The 25,298-nt window shown below is 29.6% G+C and overlaps 1 protein-coding gene across 1 annotated transcript in view; it reads left to right on the top strand.

Annotated features, from left to right (window-relative positions):
* LOC135955273 (uncharacterized) overlaps positions 1-25,298 on the top strand; it is a 43,271-nt gene that overhangs the window by 10,778 nt on the left and 7,195 nt on the right. Inside the window, exons 2-3 of the mRNA XM_065505610.1 lie at positions 9,154-9,277; positions 9,416-9,501. Of these exons, the coding sequence (XP_065361682.1) occupies positions 9,154-9,277; positions 9,416-9,501 (210 nt within the window). The remainder of the gene's footprint in view (positions 1-9,153; positions 9,278-9,415; positions 9,502-25,298) is intronic.

Below are 25,298 nucleotides of genomic sequence, written 5' to 3'. Positions count from 1 at the left end.
GAAAATAACGTGGCTATAAGTCGGTAAATTGTGGAAAATATAAAGTAATCACTTATATTTTCAACCAAAATTCGATATTTCTTATGAAAATTAACTGAATCATAGTCGTGGCTATAAGTCGGTAAATTGTAGTATAAATGGAAAAAGCAATAATTACTCAAAGCGTATACGTTATTTTGTTTAAGAAAATCACGTACTTGATGATAATTTAGTTTCAATTTTGGTTATAACTTGCTTATTTTTGATAGTAAAAGTTTGTACACATATTTATTCATTTATTTATTTATTATTTATTAGCCTATGTAAAATTATCCTTACAGGCAATTAACAATTATTTGTATAAATGTAATTAAAAAAACTTATTATAAAAATTATGAATTCAAATAAGCAATAATGTTGCTTTTAATTATATTGTTACTTAATGAAAAATCAATTAACATGTAAAATTTATTAAATTCCATACACATTCTCCTTATTGGATCAGCATTGGCAAAGTTCGCTCTAATAAATTTCACTGATAATGGAACAAAATGACGTGATGGTCGTTGAGGCACATTAAATGAGATATTTTGGATTAAAAAACCGGAACTTACACTACCATTGATTATGTTGCAAATAAATGAAATGTTTAACATTGATCTTCGGCTCTTCAGGGTTGGAAGTTTAATTAAAGCCAATCTTGCAGAATATGAAGGTAGATTTATTGGGTTGAAATTTAATCCACTAAGACAAAAGAGTAGGAACTGTTTTTGTACAGATTCAATAGCGTCAGAATGCTTTTTATATATAGGGTCCCATATTACGGATCCGTATTCCAGGATAGGTCTTACCAGGGATGTGTATAGAGATTTAGTGGCATAAGGGTCATTGAACTCCCTAGCCCAACGTTTCATAAATCCTAGTACACCTCTGGCTTTATTTGCTGTCATTGTTATATGTGAAATAAAATTTAGCTTGGAATCCAGTAAAATTCCCAGATCTAAAAATTTATCGACCATTTCAAGCTGATGTAGTTCAAAAACATAGTGTGCCGGTATTGGATTCTTTCTAACAAATCGCATATATTTGCACTTTTTTAGGTTTAATTCCATATGATTTTCTTTACACCATGAATAAAACGAATTTAAATCATCTTGAAGAAGTTGCTGATCAAGAACTTGACGATAGCTTAAAAATATTTTAACGTCGTCTGCATACATTAAGACATTGGAACCACGAATAACTTGAGGAAGGTCATTTATAAACAGTGAGAAAAGAAGAGGACCGAGATGACTGCCCTGTGGTACACCAGATGATACCTTTATATTTTTAGAACGAATATTCTTAAAAAGTACAGCTTGTATTCTATTTGTTAAATACAAGAAAATCCACTGTAATGTACTGTCGGATAACCCCAATAAACAAAGTTTCTTTCTCAAAAGCATATGATTGACTTTGTCAAAAGCTTTGCTGAAGTCTGTATATATCACATCTATTTGCTGATGTTGAAGAAATCCGTGATAAATTTCGGATGTTAGGTGAAGAAGATTTGTTGTAGTTGAGCATCCTTTCTGAAAGCCATGTTGATAAGGAGATATTAAAGTTGAGACTTGATAGCATAGTTGTTCAGTTATGATTTTCTCGAATAATTTGGGTATTATACTTAATTTAGCAATACCTCGGTAGTTTTTAATATCAGACTTATTTCCTGATTTAAATAATGGAACAATAAAAGAATCCTTCCAGACGTTAGGAAAATTACAACTCTTTATTGATTTGTTAAATAAATACGTAAGAGGGATAGCAATATTGTCAGCACAATTGATTAAAATACTGCTGGGGATTTTATCAGGACCAAAATTATGCGAAAATTTTAGTTTCTTTAATTCCATGGTTATATTACAAACATCGATAAAGTGTATAGATACTGATTGATTTGAAGATATCGTATATGGGTAGTCAGCAGAATCATTATAAGTTGCATTTGAATAAGTTGTTGAGAAAAAATCCGCAAATAGATTGCTTATAACTGCATCATCACTAGATTCATTTTGGTTAAACTTCATAGATGAGGGGAAGCCAGTTGATTTTCTTTTGGAGTTGACAAATTTGAAAAACGATTTAGGATTACGTTTAAAATTGTATTTAACTTTGTTTATATAATTATTGTAACACGATTTACTGAGCAGAGTGTACCAGCTCGACAAACGGAGTACTTGAGGTAAAAAAGATGAGAACCAGTTTGTTTAAATTTTTTGTAAAATTTATTTTTCTTATTTTTAACTTGAACCAGCTGTTTATTATTCCACGGTGGACCAGACAGATTTGTATATATTTGTTTTGGAACACATAAATCCAAGAATGAATTTAATTTATTGTAAAAAGCTTCAGTCATTTGCTCAACATCTGTATAGTACGAAAATATATTGTACCAGTTTGTATTGTTAAGGAGTTCATTCAACATATTATAATTGGTACGATTGAACGAAATAACCTTTTTACATTCATCAGGTGAAGTCAAGAGCGATTTATATATTATTGGCGTTCTTAGCTCAATTGTAGGATGGTAGCAATCTTCAGCTTTCGCAACACCAGTGTAGTCCATTATTTTTCATAATTGCTTCAGCAACTAGGCCAGATAATCCACTACATTTAAAGTGGCAAAATTCATGGCAGAGCCAACACACAATCATTCTTTCTTCTTCACTTTTAATATTGCAATTTTTTACTAAACAGGCCATACTCAAAAAATGATTTTATATTATTTATTTTGCACAGTGTAAAAAAATATATAGTCTGTTTTTACACAGGGCAATTTTTCTTGCGCAAGTCTAGAGTTTATAGGAGAGAGAGGCAAGAAGAAAGAAGAGGGGTACACACTTGCTTGTACTGGCAAGTCTCTTCAAATTTCTTTTGTTTTCTCATTTTCAATATGGCGTCTATTAGGTTTTGACATACAAAATTGCTCACAGACTTGCTGTGTGTAAACAGACGAGCAAGTTTAAAAGGGAATCGACGAGACTTGCTTCAAGTAAACTTGCCCTGTGTAAAAGCAGACTTATATATCTGGCAACCTTTAATTTGAGAATGAGGATGACACTTGTTTATTAATCACGTTGTTGTTGTATTTATGTTGATGAGTGTAAGTAAACGATAATGATATTTGTTCTTGTAATTATTTGTTCGATAATGATATTTGTTCTTGTAAAATTTGTTTATGTTTGATTCTTTTCTTTATTGCTTTATTCTTATAAGAATTTATGTATTTTAATTAGATAAATAGTTTATAAAATTAAACAGTTATTAATAATGTAACTGAGTAAATGAAAATATCGAGATGTAGCAAATTTAACACAGATTTTTTCAATAACAGTCACTGAATTTAATTGTTTATAGTTTATAAGATTAATTAGAAAATTACGGAGCAGTTTTATTATGCGGTATAAACGGTTTGATAGCGAAACTTTGATTGGTGTAATATGATGTAGTGAATCGTAATCAATAATAAAATCAATTTCGAATTTTTTGATGATACGTTGTTTTGCATTTTAGGTGACGATATCTTAAAGTGTGCTTTGAAAAAAATATTTTTTTTTTCATAAAATATATTTCTAGAGTCATTGTTATTCAAATTTGAAAATTTTGTTTCAATATCACAAGTAGTTTTCATTTTATATCGTTTTTTGCTTCTCCTATAAACTTATGAAAAGTGGTGTTACGTTATTTTGCATTTTAGGTGACGATATGTACTATATTTTGTAAATGTTAGAAGCATAATTATCCCTACTATTTTTTAATAATTATATATTGTATTCAAAATGCACAATTTCTAAATGTATTAAAAATTGTATTGTATCTTTAATACAATATTTTGTTTTTGTAAAAGATATTTATGCTTTCGAATGAGTATTTAAAATGTGTGTAATAAAAAGAAAAATATGTAAACTTACTTTTTTTTATCCCACGAAGTCTGCAAGCGCTCGTAGACGGCTGTGAGTTTGTTTTTCAAATTTTAAATTTTAAAATTTGTTAACTATTATATTGTTAGTGTAAATTTATGAGAGAGATTTTCAAATATGGAGTTTAGTGCTTATGAATGAAATTTTATGACATTTATGTTTGTAAATTTGTGTTAGTGTTATGAAAAGTCAAAATGTGGAATCTGTTTATATTTTGGTTTAGAAATATTTATGAATGAAAATACAATACAATTATGTCATTTTCATTTAAATCTTAATTAAGGTGACCATATTAAATTTTATATTTTTAGAAAACAAACTATATTAATTATTGACAAATATGTTATCAGAGTATTATTATAATGAATTTATGAATTTAAACAAAATTTAATCAAAAAGCAAGATGAAAAATTATAGTTATTTATGAAAATTAAGATTAGGAAAATTAATAAAAGTTATTTTAATATTAATATTGGTAATTTGCAAAATTTAAGGGAAATTTTATGAGCAATAAATGACGAGTATTGATACTGATTTAGAATAATTTTGATTATGAAAGATATAAATTTAAAACCAATGCCAAAATAGATGGATTTTATGAAGGAATATTGCTATATATAAGTAAACTTCAGGAAATTAGGTAAAAGGAAATTTGGTCTTATAAAAACAAAAAAATGTGTATCCGATGGAAAATTAAGTGGAAACCAACTTGGTGTTGGATTTTCCACACTTCGATTATTGATTATATAATCAGCCTTCAGGAAACAAACACACGGATTGAATATACAGTATTGGCCATAACTAAAGCACCCCCTCTATAGATTTTTTCAAAACATAATTTTTTTGATAAAAAATACTTTTTTGAATTCTGATTTGTATATATTTTATTAACTTATATTGTTAATGTTCATATAACATTCATTTAGTAAGAGATAATTTTATGAAGAATTAATTTAAAATGATAAATCATATAAAAACACAAAACGCAACGGACAAAACAAAAGCACCCCCTTATAAGATGTTTAAAAATTTGACTACGCTACTGTATATTTGCATTGTGAATTGACGGGACTGACAACGAATGGATTTAAAAATTCCAGAAGATAAAAATAAAGGAAGGCGTAGTGTGTATAATTTAAGTTTTATACAGTTTATTGTAATAAAAACAATGGCATGGAAAAAGTACTCCAGTGAATTTAAAATTAAAGTTATTGAAGACTGGAAGACGGGTTTATCACGACATGAATTGAGTAAATAATTTTCAATTAACAGATCAGTTTTTTTCAGGCTCATTTCAAAGTTTTTGCAGACTGGTCGCATATCAACGGTGCATTCTGGAGGACGTCCGCGAAAAAAACACGATATTATGATTCCTTGATCAAAAGAGCAATTCAAAAATATCCTATAGCATAATCTAGTCAAGTGTGAACAAGTTTAAGATTATGCGTTAGCGAAAGAACAATCCGTTGAAGAACAGTAGAAGTCGGATTATTCAGTTGACGACCAGCAAAAAAACCCATTATATCAGCTAAGAACAAGAAAGCTAAACTGGAGTTTGCCAAAGCGCACATCGACTAGAGTGTCCAAAAATGGAAGACAGTACTGTTCACTGATTAATCCAAATACAACTTAAAAAGTTCCGATGGAATAAGGCGTGTACGCAGACCAAAAGGAGAAAGACTGAATCCTAAGTATTGCAAAGGAACAACTAAACATGGAGGAGGCAATGTAATGGTCTGGGGTGTCTTTTCTGGTCAAGGAATTGGGCCAATTCATAAAATTAATGGGATTATGGATCATTTCATGTACCGTGATATAATGAAAGATGTAATGTTGCCTTATGCCAGTGAAGAGATGACACTTAAAGGAAGCTTCCAACAGGATAAAGATCCTAAGCACACCTCCAAAATTTGTAAGACTTGGCTACAGAGCAATAAAATTCAAGTTATTCATTGGACTCCTCAATCTCCCAATATCAATCCTATTGAGAACTTGAGGGATATTGTTAATATGAAAATAAAACGTGAAAATTGCCGAAATAAGGATCGGAAATTTTCACGATTTATTCCAAGCCGTTAAAATAGCCTGGGAAGGAATATTGCAAGACAAGATAAAAAACTTAATATTTTCTATGCCTAAGTGATGTGCTTGTGTCATCCAATGCAAAGGATTTGCAACAAAATAGTAATTAAAATTAGTGCCATATTTTATCCATCAAGGGGTGCTTTAGTTTTGTCCGTTTAATTTTCTACCTTAAAATATTTTTTGATTTTATGTTACCACTTATGGAAAGATTAACTTTAAAAGTATTTGTTTATCAATAATAAACATATTAACAAATGAAAATAATATATAATCGAAATTTAAAACTTTGTTTTTATAAAAGAAAATATAATATGAAAAAAATTCACTGAGGGGGTGCTTTAGTTATGGCCGATACTGTATAATGTTTGATAATCGTCAATAAAAATTGTGTTATTCTTTGTCAGAATTATCCTTCAGGAAACAAATAATGCACAAGGACTGAATATATATGTTATCTTGATATTCGATAATGTAAATTGTATTATTCTTCGTCACACGCATCCAAATCTATGAAAAACAATATAAAATTCCAGAAAATCCAAAATCTATGAAAAACAATATTAAATTCCAGAAAAAAAAATAAAAGAAAAGTTCTCGAACCGTTATGAATATGTCCTTTACCAGTATAATATAATCAAAATTGATCGTTTAATAAAAAAAATCCTTTTTTCCTTCAAATTATTTATTGCACTAATAAAAGTAACTTCAATCGTTTCCTTTAATTTTCAATACACATATTAATTTAAAAATTTTAAATTTTCGCTTTTTTTCTTTCCAATAAATCCAAAGCTTACTTTCGTCAATTTCAAAAAAAAAATAATATAAAAAACCAAAAAAATAAATTATACACTCAAATAAATTTGTCAATACTAATGTTTTAAAGTCGACATCACAAATTTTATTGGAATAACAACATTTTTAAGAGACATGCTAGTTAAAGTGATTTTGGGATGTGGACCTATATGGCAGCTATGACTAATTGTGGACCGATCATTACAAACTTATTTTAGCTGACTTTGGTTTGGATATAACTAAGAGAGGTTAACTATTTTCAATAGGCTATGTCCTTGGGGAAGAGTCGTATCAAATTTTGTCCAATTATCTTTGAAATTGCGACCTGTAGTTCGATTACAAGGTTTACATGGTCGGACGGACGAACGTACATTGCTTAATCGACTCAGAAAGTGATCCTGAGCAGATTGGTATACTTTACGGTGGGTATTGGGCCAATATTTTTGCACGTTACAAACATCAGCACTAACCCAATTTTGTAAGTTAATGTCTGAGAGAATTATTATTGTCAGAGTTATATTGTGGAATTTTATGGCCATCATTTTTGTGGAAGATCTTAACCCTCTATCTCTTCTATGTAGGGGTCAATTTGATCCTTTTTCGAGAAAATCAAAAAAGGCCATTCAAAAAGGACATTTAAGGATTAAAATATTCCACACAAATTTTTTCCGGAAAATTTCAGTAGGGGTCACCAAAGATACAAAAGATGTAAATAAAGCCCTTTACAAGCCCTTGGGTCTCACATTTTTAAAAAAATCGCCAAAATTCCATGTATTATCCGAATGAGCTGAAATTTAAAATATAAATAGTCCTTAAGAAGATCTACAAAAAACATATATACTTATGTAAGTCATATCTTTTAGTTCAAGAGATATTTAGGTTTATTTATTTATTTTTTTTTTAATTCGCCTCGATCTTTTTTGGTTTTTTTAGATATGGCGGGCATATGAAGGTTGAATTTTTTTTTTTAAGAAATCGGCTATTTTTGCTATAAAATTCTGAATAAAATTAAATTAAAATTAACTGGCTATCAGTTATCTCATCCCTATAAAAAGTTATACCCATCCAATGTTGGAACATGTAAAAAGGGCCGCATTTTTTACGTTTTTTCCCAAAAAAGCTCATATATTGTTTCTTTTGTAGACAAACATTTTCTTCAGGACTATATAAAATTTTTATATGATCCGGAAACATAATTTAATGCAAAAGCTTGCAAATCAAAATTTAGCTCACTTAAGCGGATATAACACCCCCCCAGACCTATCCAAACTTGGCCAATTTTTTTAAAAAAAATGTCGGTTGGAGTAAAAAATTCTAAAGATTTTTTACTATCACACGGTAAATAACGTTTATTTTTAATTTTGCTCGTTCTTTTTATGGATTTTGCGCTCATTCGGATCATAAATGATTTTTTGGCGATTATTTTAAAACATTTGAGACCCTCAACTTTGAGGGGCTACGCACTGGCCCTCAGTAACGCCAGGAATCTGAACAAACGTAAGTCAACTCGAAAACACCTCAGCTTCTACCATGTGAAATTTCGTAACAATATCTCCAATAGTTCCCTAGATACCGAATTATTTCCAAAAAAAAAACATTTCTAAACCACTGTGCGATTTCTATATATATGAGGATTATTGTTGTTAAATAAGTATGGATTATGTCATCTAAAGATGACATAATTATCATTCCAATGCAGCTATCAGGTTCATAAAATACGAGTATTAAGAGTTACAGCAGCACATGAAATTTTTTCCGATTTTTACAATCATTTAAATCGCGAATAAAATCGCGAGTTATTTGAATTTTAAAAGAATTATAATGGAAAAGACTCCAAAGGCTATGTTTTTACAAAATATTATCATAATCCGAAGGCTCAAGGTCGAACTTGTACATTTTCAGTGTTCTTTGGTGGAATTGATGATATTTTATTATAACTATTTAATTACTTTTTAAGATAATTTTAAATTTTCAAAAATTTTTAAAATTTTAATTTAAAATGTATTTGAAAAACAATTTAAATGTTTTCATAACTCATTTCCAAGAATTTGCATAAATTAATCTATAAATTTATCTATACATTCAGCACAAATAATAAATTCAAGGAATTACTTTCTATCTTTCATAGCTCATAAGTACATATGGATGGATGTATTTCTTAATAATTTGTTTTTTTTTAATGATGTACTGAAAATATACCATCATTCATTTGTACTTAGTACCTCATCGTCATCATCATCGTCGTCTTTATTTACAATAACCATCATCAATATTGAAAAAAAAAATAATAAAAAGTGCCTGGCAATAAATGTTCGTAATTATTTATTTATCATTTCAGATTTATTTTGCCTTCTCCAGCTTAATATTGCTTATTTATGTAATAGATGAATGGGACTATCTGGTGGGCAGACGCTACTCACCCAAAGGAGAGACCATTATTGAAAAGGGCGATATAACAGAAAGTAAGTGAGAATGAAAATATTTTTATTTTTTCACATTTATTATTTATTTTATACTTTATAATCTCGTAGTATTGAGATTTTGTATGCTCGCTGTGTTAATAAATTAATAATAGATTTTTTTTTTGTATATGTTTACAGCTCATGTGATATTTAACATAATAGTATTAATATGTTCTATGGGTCTAGTGGCCTCATCGATAATAATGATGTATGGTTTGAAAAGAGTAAGTTGTATTAAATATAATTTAGATTAGAAATACATTTCGGGGAAAAGAAGCTTTTCAAAATACATTTGTAGTGGCTAATATCTAATAAAAAATAACATATTAAACAAGTAAGAGTATTATAATCGGCTGTGCAGAATCTTATATACCCAACACCAATATTATACTGCCGCCAATTTTTGTACATTTTGTATAAAAACATTCAGCCTAACTACAAAAGCCTTAAAGTCGATTTTAAGTCCATAAAGTTGACATAAAGTTTTGTTTTATTATTTAAAAAAAAGCTTTTTATTTTGAACTTTTATGTACATTTTCACCCTAAATATAAAAGGAATTTTAGAGTTAATTTTTGTTAAAGTCGACTTTATTTTAAAATAGAACTTTTGTTTTTATTTGAAAAAAAGCTTCAAAACTTTTTCCAACATATACATTCAAATAATTGAAAATATTTTTCAATTAATGTAAATAAAAAAAGAATTTCAAAAAACTGAAAAAACAAAAAGCTTTTTATTAAATAATAAAACAACATTTTAAATTACATTTGAAATTTGTTTTATGGTACGAAATTTTAAATAATAGTCAACTTTATGTCCTTGAAATCGACTTTAAGTCTTTTGTAGTTAGGCTATTTGTTTTTTTAATTTTTTGAAATTTCTTTTCTATTTACATTCATTGAAAAATATTTTCAATTATTTGAATGTATTAAGTTGGAAAAAGTTTTGAAGCTTTTTTCAAATAAAAACAAAAGTTCTATTTTAAAATAAAGTCGACTTTAACAAAAATTAACTGTAAAATTTTGTTCATAGTTAGGCTGAAAAGTTCTTTTTTAAAATAAAGTCGGTTTTAACAAAAATTAACTTTAACATTTCGTTCATAGTTAGGGTGATTTATTTTTATTCCATTTTGCCTATTTGCAATAATAAATTAGATATGAATACCACTATTCTGTAGACATTTATGTATCATATAGCCATATTCTGGGAAGGTATTTGTATAAATGCTGGGAGACATCATCGTCCGATTCTTACCATTTTCACCATAATTTGTTCTTTTATAATAGCAATATTTAAATATATTTAAAGAAAATATTAACTTTTTCGAAGATGTCTAATATAACTCTGGTTCTACTTGACCCATTTTCAATACCAAACAGTTCTGATCAACAAAACATATTTGAGGAAAATTGTATCTCCTTATGTCCTTTCCTGTAGGACCTATTGTGCCTTCAACAGATGGACAGTCGGACGGACATTGCTACATCGTCTTAAGGTAGGGTCACACATGACAAATATTTGCTCAAAAAATCGTAACCACTTTTTTTATCACAAATTTGTTTGACATGTTTACTCTTACAAGTGTTTTGTAAGATCAAACAGCATCAAATAAAATAAAACTAAATGTTTTGTTTTGAATCATCCTAAGTAAAATAAGTTTTTGAAATAAATAATAGAATTCAAATGTATTTTATTTAGTGGTTACGTCTTTTTCGTCAAATATTTGTCTTTTTCGTCTTATTGTCATAAGAGCCCACAATATATGTATACTTTTGTGGGTCTGTGATGAATATTTCGATGTGTTACAAACAGAATGACAAAATCAATATACATACCTCCCATCATTATTAATCAGCCCCCACTTACAGCGACCCATCTACACGCAGAGAGGAAATATAGTTGTACATTAGGATGGGTCGATTTAGCAATCGATATTGTACCATCGATAGCTTTTGGCATGAGGAAAATTTTCCAAATTTTGTTATGATATCTTTAACCGCTAAAATTTTACATTAATTCAAATTTTTATTGACGGCAAATCACCATTATAATTTTTTAGTTATTACGGTAAATGACGTCCGAAAAATATCAATCTTTAAGTCCTAAGGTTTTCAACAATACCAAATACTTATATAAAAAGCTCTTCAGATGCAGCAAGCCTGTCTTACGTGATCAAGATTGGGTAACATAATGCTATATATAGTTAAGCGGTATCACCAAGTCTGAATTAGATGTTGGCCTGAATTTGATGACACCTCTTTTTGAGGACCCACAGATTTTCAGAAACTTTGAAGACCCATAAACGAAATTGGTCACCAATATCACCAAACTGGGTATTGTGTTTTACTACCTTTTGGTAGTAGAGTTGAACCTATGTGTTTTTAGCACTGCACAGTGGGGCAGAATCGATTTTTTTTGGAAATAAATCTGGAATTTCTAAACGTCTGGTCAGATCGGGATAAAATTTTACGTGGGCGTAGCAATGGAGCATTCGAGTTATTAAAATGGGCCATACAAATGCTCCAGGGGCGTCGATATGGGGTTTCAAAGTAGGGTACCTTCGACATGTAAAATTTTTAAACACGTGGTATTTTTTTGTTTCCCCTCCGATTTCAAAGATTTTAATATTTTTGAAAAGCGCTCGGCTAGGTGTGCTATTTATCTCTTCTAATTTTCGAGTTATAGGTATTTAAAAATTGAAATTTTAAAATTTGGCCCGAATGGACTCGAAACTAAATTAGCCATAATATACAAAATATATGAGGTCAATATCTATTATGGATCCAAAAATAAACGATTTTCAATTTAAATATTAAAAAAATAGTAGATTTTTGCTGATTTTTGGGCGAAAAGGTGACTTAACTCTTTAAAAAAAAAATTAAAAAAAACTTTCTTTAAGAACATATAACAATTTTATGTTTTTCTGTAAGGTATCTTTACGGAGAACATTTTGATATAAAAAACATGTAAAATTTTTAAAATATGTCGCGCCTACGCCCTTCGGAATTTGACCTATTTTTATTATCAAAAATTCAACTTTGGGCCACATATTCTAAAATCCCAAAGCTGGGATCATAAAACAAAAAGCAGCTTTGGAAACCTTGATGTGTTCCCTATTTATCGCCAAAGTATTTTCCCAGCACCGAAGGAAATGTGGACCCTATAGGCAAAATTGTAAAAAAATACCATTTTTGGTATTTTCGGTGCAATTTTTAGGAATTGTGGGATTCCCTTTGACCTTTTGTAGTTTTTTACACCTTGTTATTTAGAATGACAAACTTAAAAAACATTAAAAATTTCATTGAGTTTCGTTAATAAATATAGATCTTGTTACATATTACATATTCATTGAGTTTCTAAAACTAAAATTTATATCAAAATTTTAATAGGATTGCAAATATTAGGAACAATTTGATCCACATTTATTCCGAGCTATATTGTTTTGTTTAGATAAGTTAATTTTTGGTCTTACAAAAAAATTTCAAGTCAATATCTCAATTAGATTCAAAAATAAGCCACTTTTAAAATTAAGTCTAACAAAAATTTTCTTAATATTTTAATCAACACAAGTCATTAGTTCTGACTCAGTCACATTAAGAAAATTTATACAAATTTTATAGTATGAAAAAGTGCAATATTTTTGAAGGACGGAGATTTAAAGTGGCATATTTTTGAATCTAATTGAGATATTGATCGGATGGGAAACAAAAATGGCACGTGTTTAAAAATTTTACATGTCGAAGGTACACTACTTTTTATACCCTACACCACCATAGTGGGGAGGGTATTATGCGTTTGTGCAGATGTTTGTAACGCCCAAAAATATTAGTCTAACACCCACCTTAAAGTATACCGATCGACTTAGAATCACTTTCTGAGTCGATTAAGCGATGTCCGTCCGTCTGGTCGGCTGGCTGTCCATGTAAACCTTGTGCGCAGAGTACAGGTCGCAATTTTGAAGATATTTCGATAAAATTTGGTACATATTATTTTTTCGGCTCAAGGACCAAGCCTGGCTGAAATCGGTCCACTATTTCACCTAGCCCCCATACAAATGTCCTCCCGAAATTGGACTTTATCGGTCATAAATGTTTAATTTATATGTGTATCTCTACAAATTCCGCTCCAAATAAGTTTTATATACACAAAATTCATGTCACCAACTTTTGTTACGATCGGATAATTAGTCAGCTCCCATATAGACCCGCTTCCGAAAATCACTTTAACGTGCATAAATCGCTTAAAAATGTTGGTAAACACACAAAATTCAACATAGGTAACTTTAATATAGACATAAATCACACGACCTAATTTCATGGTGATCGGTCCAAATTGGCCCATATAACCCCACTTCCGAAAATCACTCAAAAATATAAATTATTGAAATTTTAAAAGAAAATTTTTTTTTGCTCTTTTACTTAGTGTAGGGTATATATGGTCGGGCTTGACCGACCATACTTTCTTACTTGTTTTTACATGTCGAAGGTACCCTACTATCAACGCCTCTGGAGCATTTGTATGGCCCATTTTAATAACTTAAACTCGAATGTTCCTTGGCTACGCTCACGTAAAATTTTATTCAGATCGGACCAGCCGTTTAGAAATGCCAGATTTATTTCCAAAAAATTTCGATTCTGCCCCACTGTGCACTGTTGCACTGTGTAATTATAAATTTTGCTGTTCAGAAATTTACTAGTTAATAAAAGCTTTTAAAAATATGAAAAACTATAAAAATAACATTTAAACATACTGGCATATAATAATTTTAATATATATATAAAATTTAATAAGTTTAAACTATTATGCAATACAAAAATAACATAATAATAAAAATGTTAATTACCCACGCTTTTTATTAGCATTATGATGATTAAAAAATATAAAGTTTTTCAAACAGCATTAAAAGCTAAACAAATTAAAAAATAATATTTTAATATACATTGTTGTGGTGGCTACTTTTAATTATGAATTATATTTTTAGTTTTATTGTGGTCGTTGGTACAAAAGAATTTACCGAAAACTATGCCACAAAATAAACAATTTGAATATATTGCCCAAGTGTAGGTTGTACAACATTGAACAAATTTTCAATATGTGGATAAATTTTCATATTACAATTTTAAGAGAAGCATTCAAGCGTCTATCAGTAATACCCTTGGACAATTAGCAATAATATTTCCGAAATTTTTTCACTCGGCAGCCTTTTCAACTTCGTTTTAGAGCAGTGATGTTCATCCCATACAACAATTGTTTAAAAAATTTAAACACATTTGTTACGCTCTTTAAAAGAGCGTAATAAATGTCTCATTTTTTCAGAAATTCAATAAGCATTGTTGTTGGTTGGTTTTTGGATGAAGCATAGCAAACACACGCGTTTCAATTACAATTGAACACAAAAAAACAAAGTTAAAAATAAATAAAAAATTTGAGAGTATTTCGGCCGTATAATGTATATTCTTTCATTTCCTTAAAATTTAAATTATATTCATTTAATAAATTGGTTTTATTTGTCAAAAATTCTAAATTTAAACTTTCTTCATTTTGTTATTATTTTAAGTGTTTGACATTATGTTTGCTGGGTAGCTCTCTCACCAAATATCTTCATTTTTATTTTTGAACATCACTGTTTTAGAGACTCTTCTATTGTATAACATTAAAATGTTCATGATTTGAGTATTGAGTTCTCAAAAAAGAACAAATACTCGATACCCACAACTCAATACTTTGCCAGCACTAATTACTACTACTGCGCACCAGTGGGGTCGATCAGAAAAAAGTGCTAGTAAATCTGTATCTTCTAAACTATTGGTCCCTGTTATAACCTATATTATATTCACTTGGTGAGTACTTTTTGTAGCACTGTTTAACACATTGACTGCCAAGGCACTTTCAGCGAATAAGATGCTGGGGGCCACAGCATTTTCTCTGCGTAATCTCTTGGAAAACGTCAATATTGGAATTTAGGCTACTGTCAGTAATATTTATTGCTTAGAAACAGAATTTTTTTAAATGGCGAAAAAGAATTTTTTATGGGATACTGAGTTAGAAAAAATACTCAGTACAAGTTCAGAAAGTGATGAAGAATGTGAAGATTACAGTATTGATGAGGAACTTCCAGACAACATCGAAAAAAATCTTAAAATCCAGAACTATTGTCTGACATGGCTAGAGAGAATAAAAGTCGTGTCGGACATATGTGTCCGACGTGGCAGTCAATGTGTTAAGCAAACAATTAATTTTGATAAGATTCGGCTCTATAAATTGTGCAATGTTAGCTTCAGCATTCAAACACTAATAGCAAAATTGTAATTTTATCATATAATTTGAATTATTCACATTGATCATGGGTGCGTATGATTAACATGTGATAAATACTTATAACAAGTATAATCTAGTTGAGTCAAATAAGAGCTTTACTACGGATTACAGAGGGATTTTGGTGTCAAAAATTCAATTTTTCAAACACTCAATTTCAAAAATCAAATGATGCAGTTTTATACAGACATTTTTAAAGATGAAATGTGCACTTATAGTTTTCAGAAACATTGTGTTTTATTTTTATAAAATTGAAAAGCTAAAATTTACTTATATTTTCACGCAATTCAGTATAATTTTCCCATAAATAAAAAAAAAATTATGGTGATATCATAAACCGTTAAGAAGATATGCCCAAATCTATAAGTCTCTAAAAATTATTTTATTTTTGATTTTCCATGGAAAAAAAATGTAGAACCACTTTCCCCCCAGCTGTTTTTTTTAATAAAATGAAAGGTGCGAGTGTCTTGTTTCGATTAAAAAAAATAGTTTTCGGATGTTTTCGGAAGTTTTTCGAATAATAAAAGAAATATCCAAAAAATTCTTATCTATGTATGGGTTTCGTGGGCGGTGGGCGTCACCGATTTTATTTAAACTCGGCATGCGTTCCTTTTTTGTTTCAATAAATGTATGTACCAAATTTCTAGACTTTTGCTTGGATATAAACAATTTTATGCGAAAAAAATCTATTTGGATTGTATGGGCATGGACGATTTTGATAAAATTTAATTTTTTTCTTAATTTAGTCCATATAATTCGCGGTGCCAAATTTCAATGCTCTACGACCACTCTTTATAATTTTTGCACAATAACGTATTGCATTTGGATTCCATAGGCGGTATGCGGTGGGCATGGCCGATTTTAATAAAACTTTGCATACGTTCTTCTATTGTTTTAGAAAATATATGTACCAAATTTCTAGACTTACTTGGATAGGAAAAATTTTATGCGAAAAAATCTATTTGGATTGTATGGGCAGTGGGCGTTGGGCGTGGTCGATTTTGATAAAAATCCATATAATTCTCGGTGCCAAATTTCAGCGCTCTACGACTTATAATTTCCTTATAATTTTTGCAAAAAAATGTATGAAGCCATCCCTCTGTGCGGAGTACAGTGGGTTATAAAACTTTTATTTTTAAAATAATTCGGTAGCTTATGAAAGATGAAATTTCACATAGTCAGTTCTTAGGTATTTTTGAGTCGATTTCTATTTACTTGGGCTAGTAGCATGAATGAAGGCTAGTGGGCGACTCCCAAAAGTTGTCCACCTATGCACAGTGGGGCAGAATCAAAATTTTTTGGAAATAAATCTGTCATTTCTAAAAGGCTGGTCCGATAGGGATAAAATTATTAAAATGGACCCTACAAATGCTTCATGGGCGGCAAAAATATGCCACTTTAAACCTCCGTCCTTCAAAAATATTGCACTTTTTCATACTAAAAAAATTTTTAAATTTTCTTAATATTTTATTCAAATTGTTCTGACTCAGTCACATAAAATATGAAAAAGTGCAAGATTTTTGAAGGACGGAGGTTTAAAGTGGCATATTTTTTTTGAATCTAATTGAGATATTGACTTGAAATTTTTTTGTAGACCAAAAATTATTTAAACAAAAAAAAAATAGTTCGAAATAAGTGTGGATCAAATAGTTCATAATATTTGCAATCCGATTAAAATTTTTATACAAATTTCTGTTTTAGAAACTCAATGAAATGTTCAACGTTTTTTTAATTTGTCATTCTAAATAACAGCGTGCAAAAAAGCTTGTCAAAAGGTAAATGGGAATCCTGCAATTCCTAAAAATTAGAGCGAAAATCCCAAAAATGGTATTTTTTACAATTTTGCCCATAGACATATCAAGGTTTGCAAAGCTGCTTTCCGTTTTTTGATCCCAGCTTTGGGATTTTAGAACATGTGGCCCAATGTTGAAATTTTGATAAAAAAATAGGTCAATTTCCGACGATATTCGAAAAATGGAACATATTTTTTAAACCAAATGTTCTCCGTAAAGATACCTTACAGAAAAACATAAAATTGTTATACAGTGGTTGACAAAACCATGGAAACTTTTCCAAATATTCCATATGTAGCCCAAATTTAATTTTTTTTTTTGGTATTTTACTTGTATAGTTTTATTTATATAAATTAACTGAAAAACAAACAACATAATTAATTATATTCTGAAAAAAGGGAACAAAATTAAAAATATTCACTATTTCGCTACTGACAAAACAATGGAAACTTTTAAACTTCTGCAAGAAAGAAGTGTAAAACGAAAATAATATTTAAAAGAACGATGTAAAAAGCATCCTGTTTACAGTTATTTTATTTTATTTTTAAATTCTGGTAATTTTTCACAATTTCTTTTTCTAAGTTTTTCGTATAATTGCTTTTTTTCAAAGTTAACAAAAATGGCTAAAGTTAAGATTTGTGAAGACTTAAAAGATAAAATAATTAACGATTTTAATGCTGGTTTAAAACAAAAAAGTATCTGTGACAAATATTCAATAAATAAATCAGCAGTTTCAAAAATTATAAAGAAATTTTGTGAGGCCGGTTTTGTAAAAACTCAACATTTAGGTGGAAGACCTAGACAAGGTAATTTAATAGCGAGAGAGTTCAAGAAATTCCCAAAAATAACTCCTAGAGAGGTTGTTAATAGTCTAAAATTAGAAATAAGTACCCGAACAGTTAGTCGCAGGGCAAATGAGGCTGGTCTTGGTTGCTATCGTCCTGTGAAAAAACCACTAATTTCTAAAAAGAACTGTTCTGCTCGTCTACAATTTGCCAGGGATCATTTAAACTGGTCGATGCAGTAATGGAATACTGTCCTCTTTTCCGACGAATCTAAATACAATTTAAGAGGCAGTTATGGGAGAACATTTGTAAGACGACCAAAGTTAAAAAGATTAGATACAAAGTACACAAATAAGACTGTAAAGTTTGGCGGTGGCTATATTATGGTATGGGGATGTTTTTCAGGGCAAGGTATGGGCCCAATTCATATTATAAAAGATACCACAGGTATAGGATACAGAACCACACTAAACGATGTTATGTATCCATACGCTGAGGAAAATATGCCCCTAGTTTGGAGATTCCAACACGACAACGACCCGAAACACACCTCTAGGGTTGTAATCGAGTGGTTATAATCCAACGAGCTACGTGTTTTGAAGTGGCCTGCCCAATCGCCAGATATCAATCCCATAGATAATCTATGGGAAATTGTAGATCGTAAAATAAGAACCCAAAATTATACCAGGAATGAAGATTTATCGGAAGCGCTTATAAGGGAATGGCAAAATATTTCAAAGGAGAACATTGACTCTTTAATTGGTTCAATGCATCGTCAATGTGTAGCAGTTATAAAAAATAAGGGATACCCAACAAAATATTGAGTTATTGCAAAGTTTAGACCATATTTGTTAAAATGATACCTTAGTTTCCATTGTTTTGTCAATGCCGTAATAAAGAAATCTTTTAATTTTGTTTTCTCATTTTTAGAATTTAATTATGTCCTTTTTTTTTAAATTAAGTTAATAAAAGTATACAAATAAAATACTACAAAAATGTTTAAATTTTTTAAAAAATTATTTCAGATTTTAGGTCGCTAATGAAATATTTGGAAAAGTTTCCATTGTTTTGTCAACCACTGTATATTCTGAAAGAAAGTTTTTTTTAATAAAAAAGGAGTAATATTTTTTGAATTTTTAAATTTAAAATCATTTATTTTTGGATTCATAATTGATATTGCTCTGAAATCTTTTGTATATTATTTGCAATTTAGCTGTCTAACTAACAAAAAAAAAAGCGGACCAAGGTATGGCAAAACTTTAAAATTTTAATTTTGAAATGCTTGGAAATTATAGGAGATAGGTTAGATAGGAGCATACGCAAGCACGGAATTCGATCGGACTAGCTGTTTAGAAATGCCAGATTTATTTCCAAAAAATTTCGATTCTACCCCACTGTGCACTGTGTTATTGAAAGCTCTTGCTAAGACCTTAAAAAAATATAATCTGTGGAAATCTGAGGAATTTTTTAGTTTTTTTAGTTGGAGATTTTCAATTGCCCGAAAAGTGTTAACACTGTCATTAGCCTTTTCTTCATTCAATATATGTATACACGAAACACAGTAGCTTAGACATTGTTATATTTATTATCATTTATTTCGCAAGCGGCCCTATTGTGCAATAAAATAATATTATACAATGGAATTTTTATTTGACCGCATTAGACATATTTATTGAACATTTAATTACATCACATATGTATGTCTTTATTTGAAACAATTTATATAACTTATAATTATGTCTAAACCCAGCAATTAAGCAAGTATTCAATGTATCCCTTATAGACAATAATTGTCTGTATTGTCTGATCACTTGACTGACTTCGATTTATATATTTTGGCTCATTTGAAACCTATGTGCTCTTTGTAGTGCAGAGATAAATTAATTGATTACTTTATACATCCCATGCAATCAAGCCTGAAGTCAATTATCACTTAAGTGTCTCTAAGTAATCTAGAGTGTAGTCTCTTTAAACGTTTATTTTGTAATCTATTGGGGTGTTGTCGATGGAAGGTTTGTTTACAAGCAATCTGCTATTGTACTGTCTATGAGATGTCTTTATAACTGACTATTTGAGGTCAGTGAACACCCGTATGTATTAAAATAAGTAGTTATATGACTGATCAAGTAACCAGTTAGGTAGTTAGTAAGGTAACTGACTCTATGTAACCGGTATGTGAATCCAATGCATTGACTACTTTGAATCAGTTATCAGATTTAAGTGTTAAAATAACTAGTCACGTAGCTAGTTATGTAACTAGTTCTCACCCCAAATGATTGGTAAAATCACTAGTTCGGGACAGTTTTTTAGAACTGCTGGGTATATCATTACCACATTATTTACATATTTTAGTTTCCATTACAAAATTTCATTTAATTAAAATATTTATTAGATACATATTTGCAGGCAAATAAACATACTTGTATAAAAAATTAATTTGGGTTGTTTCTACCAGGGGTGTTGGAATAATTTATCAATTAAGAAGTTTTCGTTATAATACACAATTAAATGGAAAACAATATTTCTAAACTTTTCGATAGAATTGCTTCTGCATTCTTTCAAAGAGGGAAAACATACATACATATTTGAATATTTTTTTTTGAAACAAAATATATGTATGTACATATGTATATGACACGAAAAGTTCCAAAAATGATTTAACTAAAGTATGCAAAGTGATAAATATTTTTGTAGAGTAAAAAAAAATTAATAAAACAATAAATAGAAAGCGACAAAACGTATTGGACAAAATTGGTTATGTATGAAAAAGAATATAAAAAATGAATGTTACAATTTTTCAATAAAAAACAAGTAAGAAAGTATGGTCGGTCAAGCCCGACCATATAATACCCTACACCAAGTAAATGAGTAAAAATATTTTTCTTTTAAAATATCAAAAATTTATATTCGTGAGTGATTTTCGGAAGTGGGCCTTATATGGGAGCTATGACCAATTATGTACCGATCATCATAAAATTAGGTCGTGTGATTTATATCTATATGAAAGTTGTTTATGTTGAATTTTGTGTATATACCAAAATTTTTAAGTGATTTAAGCACGTTAAAGTGATTTTCGGAAGCGGGTCTATATGGGAGCTATGACTAATTATGGACCGATCGTAACTAAATTTGGTGACATGAATTTTGTATATATAAAACTTATTTGGAGCGAAATTTGTGTAGATACATATATAAATTAAACATTTATGACCGATAAAGTCCAACTTCGAGAGGACATTTGTATGGGGGCTAGGTGAAATAATGCACCGATTTCAGCCAGTTTCAATAGGCTTCGTCCTTGGGCCGAAAAAATTATATGTACCAAATTTTATCGAAATATCTTCAAAATTGCCTGTACTGTTCCTGTACTCTTCGCACAAGGTTTACATGGACAGCCAGCCAGACGGACGGACATCGTTTAATCGACTCAGAAAGTGATTTTAAGTCGATCGGTATACTTTAAGGTGGGTGTTAACCCGGCAATTCCCATACCCTCGCCAAAGGGAGAAATAATTTGTTTTTATTAAGAATAGTAAAAATACGTCTAGTTTACACTATAAATAAGTTTAAAATAAAAAAAAATATAGCTAGTTTCGATTTTATAGCTGGGTCACCTATAGGTGACACTGGGCAGAAAAAAAATAATTTTCTAAAAATACTTGCTCACATTGTTAGCCGGAATATCTAGCAGTATTTATTAAAAAAAATTATTGTGATACTTACCCGTTTGGCATTTTTATAACAACTTATTTATCATAAGACACACACCAGTATGTTAAAATCAACACCACTGCTTAAAGATTTTTAAAAATCCCCTAGTTAATAGAATTCTAGCGTTGCCAAAATAAAATCAGATATAAAACAGGATCTTGTCTGTATATAAATAATACCAATATTTATCGGCGATATCTGTTTCTATGTTTAAAACTACCTTTAATCTTTGTCACCTGTAGGTGACACTGGGAATTGCCGGGTTAAACCAATATTTTTGGGCGTTACACACATCTGCACAAACGCATAATACCCTCCCCACTATGGTGGTGTAGGGTATAATTAAATTGAACATCAATATTAACTTCACGTTAAACTAATATCAAGAACAACTACAGTGATTATCTTTAAATATTTAAATAAAAATATATAAAATAGAGAAAATCTAAATGCAAGTGTTTTTGATGGTCCACAATTAAGACTTTTAATGAAAGGCAACGATTTCATGCATTAAATCTTTTGTTGCTCAGAAATCTTTTGTTGCCGTTGCGAAAAATTTCTTAGGAAAGCAGAAGGCTGAAAATTACGATAAATTAGTTAAAGGCCTTTTAATTTGCTTTAGCTGTGTAGTGAATATTTAAGACAGTGGGAAAATGGCAAACATAGTCATTTGAAGTTATGATGTACCTACACAGAATCGTGTTAGCAACCGAATTTGTTGCCAATCGAATGATTCTACCTTAGTAACCGAATTTTACAGTTGTGGCTAAAAAACTTGGAAGGGGTAACAAAATTTTCATCCGAAATTCTTCTTTAACAACTGACTTTCTGTAGATAGAACCGAAAAGTTATACATATGTGTGCAACCGAATCATTCGATTGGCTACAAATTCGGTTGCTATCACGAATCTGTTTTCTCTGTGCATGATTTTGACATTGATGACTGTTATTAATGTATTGTTAAATTACATGGTATGAGTAGAATGAATATTACATATTCTGATTTACCGACAAGTGAGGTTGCAAATTTTTTTTTTCAATATTTCTCAACTTTGATGGAAAATAAAAAAAACTATAAATTTCTATATTTGCCATATTTTAAAAATAAGTTCTTTGATTATTGCTTTACCTAATGCAAAAATATACAGATGCCTGTCCTTGCCCAATTTTTTGCTAGAGGTAAAATTTAAAAAAACACATGGTACCAAAAATGTCTCATTTTATTCCTTTACATGTGGCTTTGCGATAAAGTAACAAATCGGAAAAATTTCTGCCGTTTTCGATTTATCATGATTTTTTTAAAACAACAAAATTTTGATATTTTCACATAAAAATCATATTTTTTGCTTCAATTTGTTATTATAACTCCGAAACTACTGAGCCAATAGAAACAATATTGTATTAACTCAAAATTTTTAAATTTTAAGTAGAGGGAAAAAACTGTTTGTGATTACATTTTAAGAGAATTTGAAAATCCGAATACATCATAGTAAGCAAATTCGATTTGAAAATATATTTACATAGTTTTTCTTTAAAATTTTTCAATTATTGCAAAATAAATCTATTTTTTGAGTTACTACCATTTTTCTGGAACTTCTCGATATTTATATCCTACACCACCACTATGGTGGGAGGGTATAATGCGTTTGTGCAGATGTTTGTAACGGCCAAAAATATTAGTCTAACACCCACCTTAAAGTATACCGATCGACTTAGAATCACTTTCTGAGTCGATTAAACGATGCCCGTCCGTCTGGTCTGGTCGGCTGGCTGGCTGGCTGTCCATGTAAACCTTGTGCGCAGAGTATAGGTCGCAATTTTGAAGATACTTCTATGAAATTTGGTCCACTATTTCATAAATAAAATAATTGAAATATATTTTATTTAGCGGTTACCTTAACCCTCTAACCGGCAAGGCTGCCTTTAGGCGGGGTATGTTAAATGTATGTAATGCTGCTTTATTTGCTTATTTTTCGCGTTATAACGGTAAATATGTATAAAGAGACAAACAATTTACTTATTGTGATAAATATGAACATGCTCTTGTCTTTCTTTTTTTTATTCCAACCTATTTTTTCTTTTTTTTTCAAACAATAACCTGGTATATTTTTTTAACTCAACATAAAATTGGCCGGTTAGAGGGTTAAGTTATTAAAATCAAAAGATACGCCATCTATTGTAAATCCCGCATTTTTAAGTTATATACCCAATAATAATAATAATTCAAATGAAAATATTTTCGAAATTAATACTTTATCATGATTTATCTAACATCTGCATGCGACATTTAATCATTTGAAGGGACTTTAATGAGTTCCAAAGTTAAATGTCAATGGATTTTAAAGTTAAACACAAGGTAAACTCACAAATAATATTTAGCTTGAGTTAGTGTTGCATAAAAATCAATATAAATTCTAAAAACTTTATATGAGTATTTGTTTTCTTTTTTATTACTTGTTTTCTTTTTTTATTACACTTAAGCACCGGTTTGAGGGAAGTCACAAGGACATAAAAAGGAATATCCTTATTATCCTTTTTATTGTAACTACAAAATATTGTACATGTACATATATGTAGGTATTAGGGTGATCGATTCTTCAACATTTTTTTGGTTTCTTCGAAAAATTGCAATTTAATATAAACCGGTTTCGGTTTTTTAATAATAACCGGTTAACCGGTTTTTTGGCAAAATATTAAAACGCCTAGAAATAAGAAGAAAATAAGTTTTATTTTATACTAGCTTGACCCGGTGCTCTTCGCTACCCCTGTCGTAGTAAAATATATAGCCTATTGACGCTTCCCAGTAAGGATCTATCTACGTTCCAAATTTCAATAAAATCGGTTCAGCCGTGATGCTCAAACAAATAAACAAACCAACAATCCAACAAACAAACTTACAAAGACATTTATATATTTATATAGATTAAAGATCTCATACTTATGATAAAAAATACAAAAAATAAGCCTTTTTAAAACGCTTAAATAATTTTTAATTCTAATTTTGATTACTTCTTTTAACGTTCACAAGCCTTTTTAAAACGCTTAAATAATTTTTAATTCTAATTTTGATTACTTCTTTTAACGTTCACAAGGTCTTCGGGTCAAATTCGACCCATTTTGATATTAAAATTTAATTTTTTCTAAAAGTGTGTGGTTGATATTTTATGAATTTTATTTAATTTCAAATATCAATTACACAAATCTGCCAAAAAAAATATCTATAAAATTTTTTGCACTAAAGGTCATTGGGTCACATTTGACCTGGAGCTAAAATCTTAAATTTTTGTTACGCACACTTAAGTTAAATGTTTTCAGAGCTTTGGTAGCACTAACATACATATATCCGTCTCTTTTCATCATACTTGCTGAACATTATATTTGTATGAAAACTGGGATTACCCTTGTAAATACCAAAGCTA

Source organism: Calliphora vicina, chromosome 3 (assembly GCF_958450345.1).
Source record: "Calliphora vicina chromosome 3, idCalVici1.1, whole genome shotgun sequence".
Lineage (NCBI taxonomy): Eukaryota > Metazoa > Arthropoda > Insecta > Diptera > Calliphoridae > Calliphora > Calliphora vicina.
The sequence above is the reverse complement of the archived record's forward strand: the minus strand, read 5'-3'. Positions and strand labels throughout refer to the sequence as shown.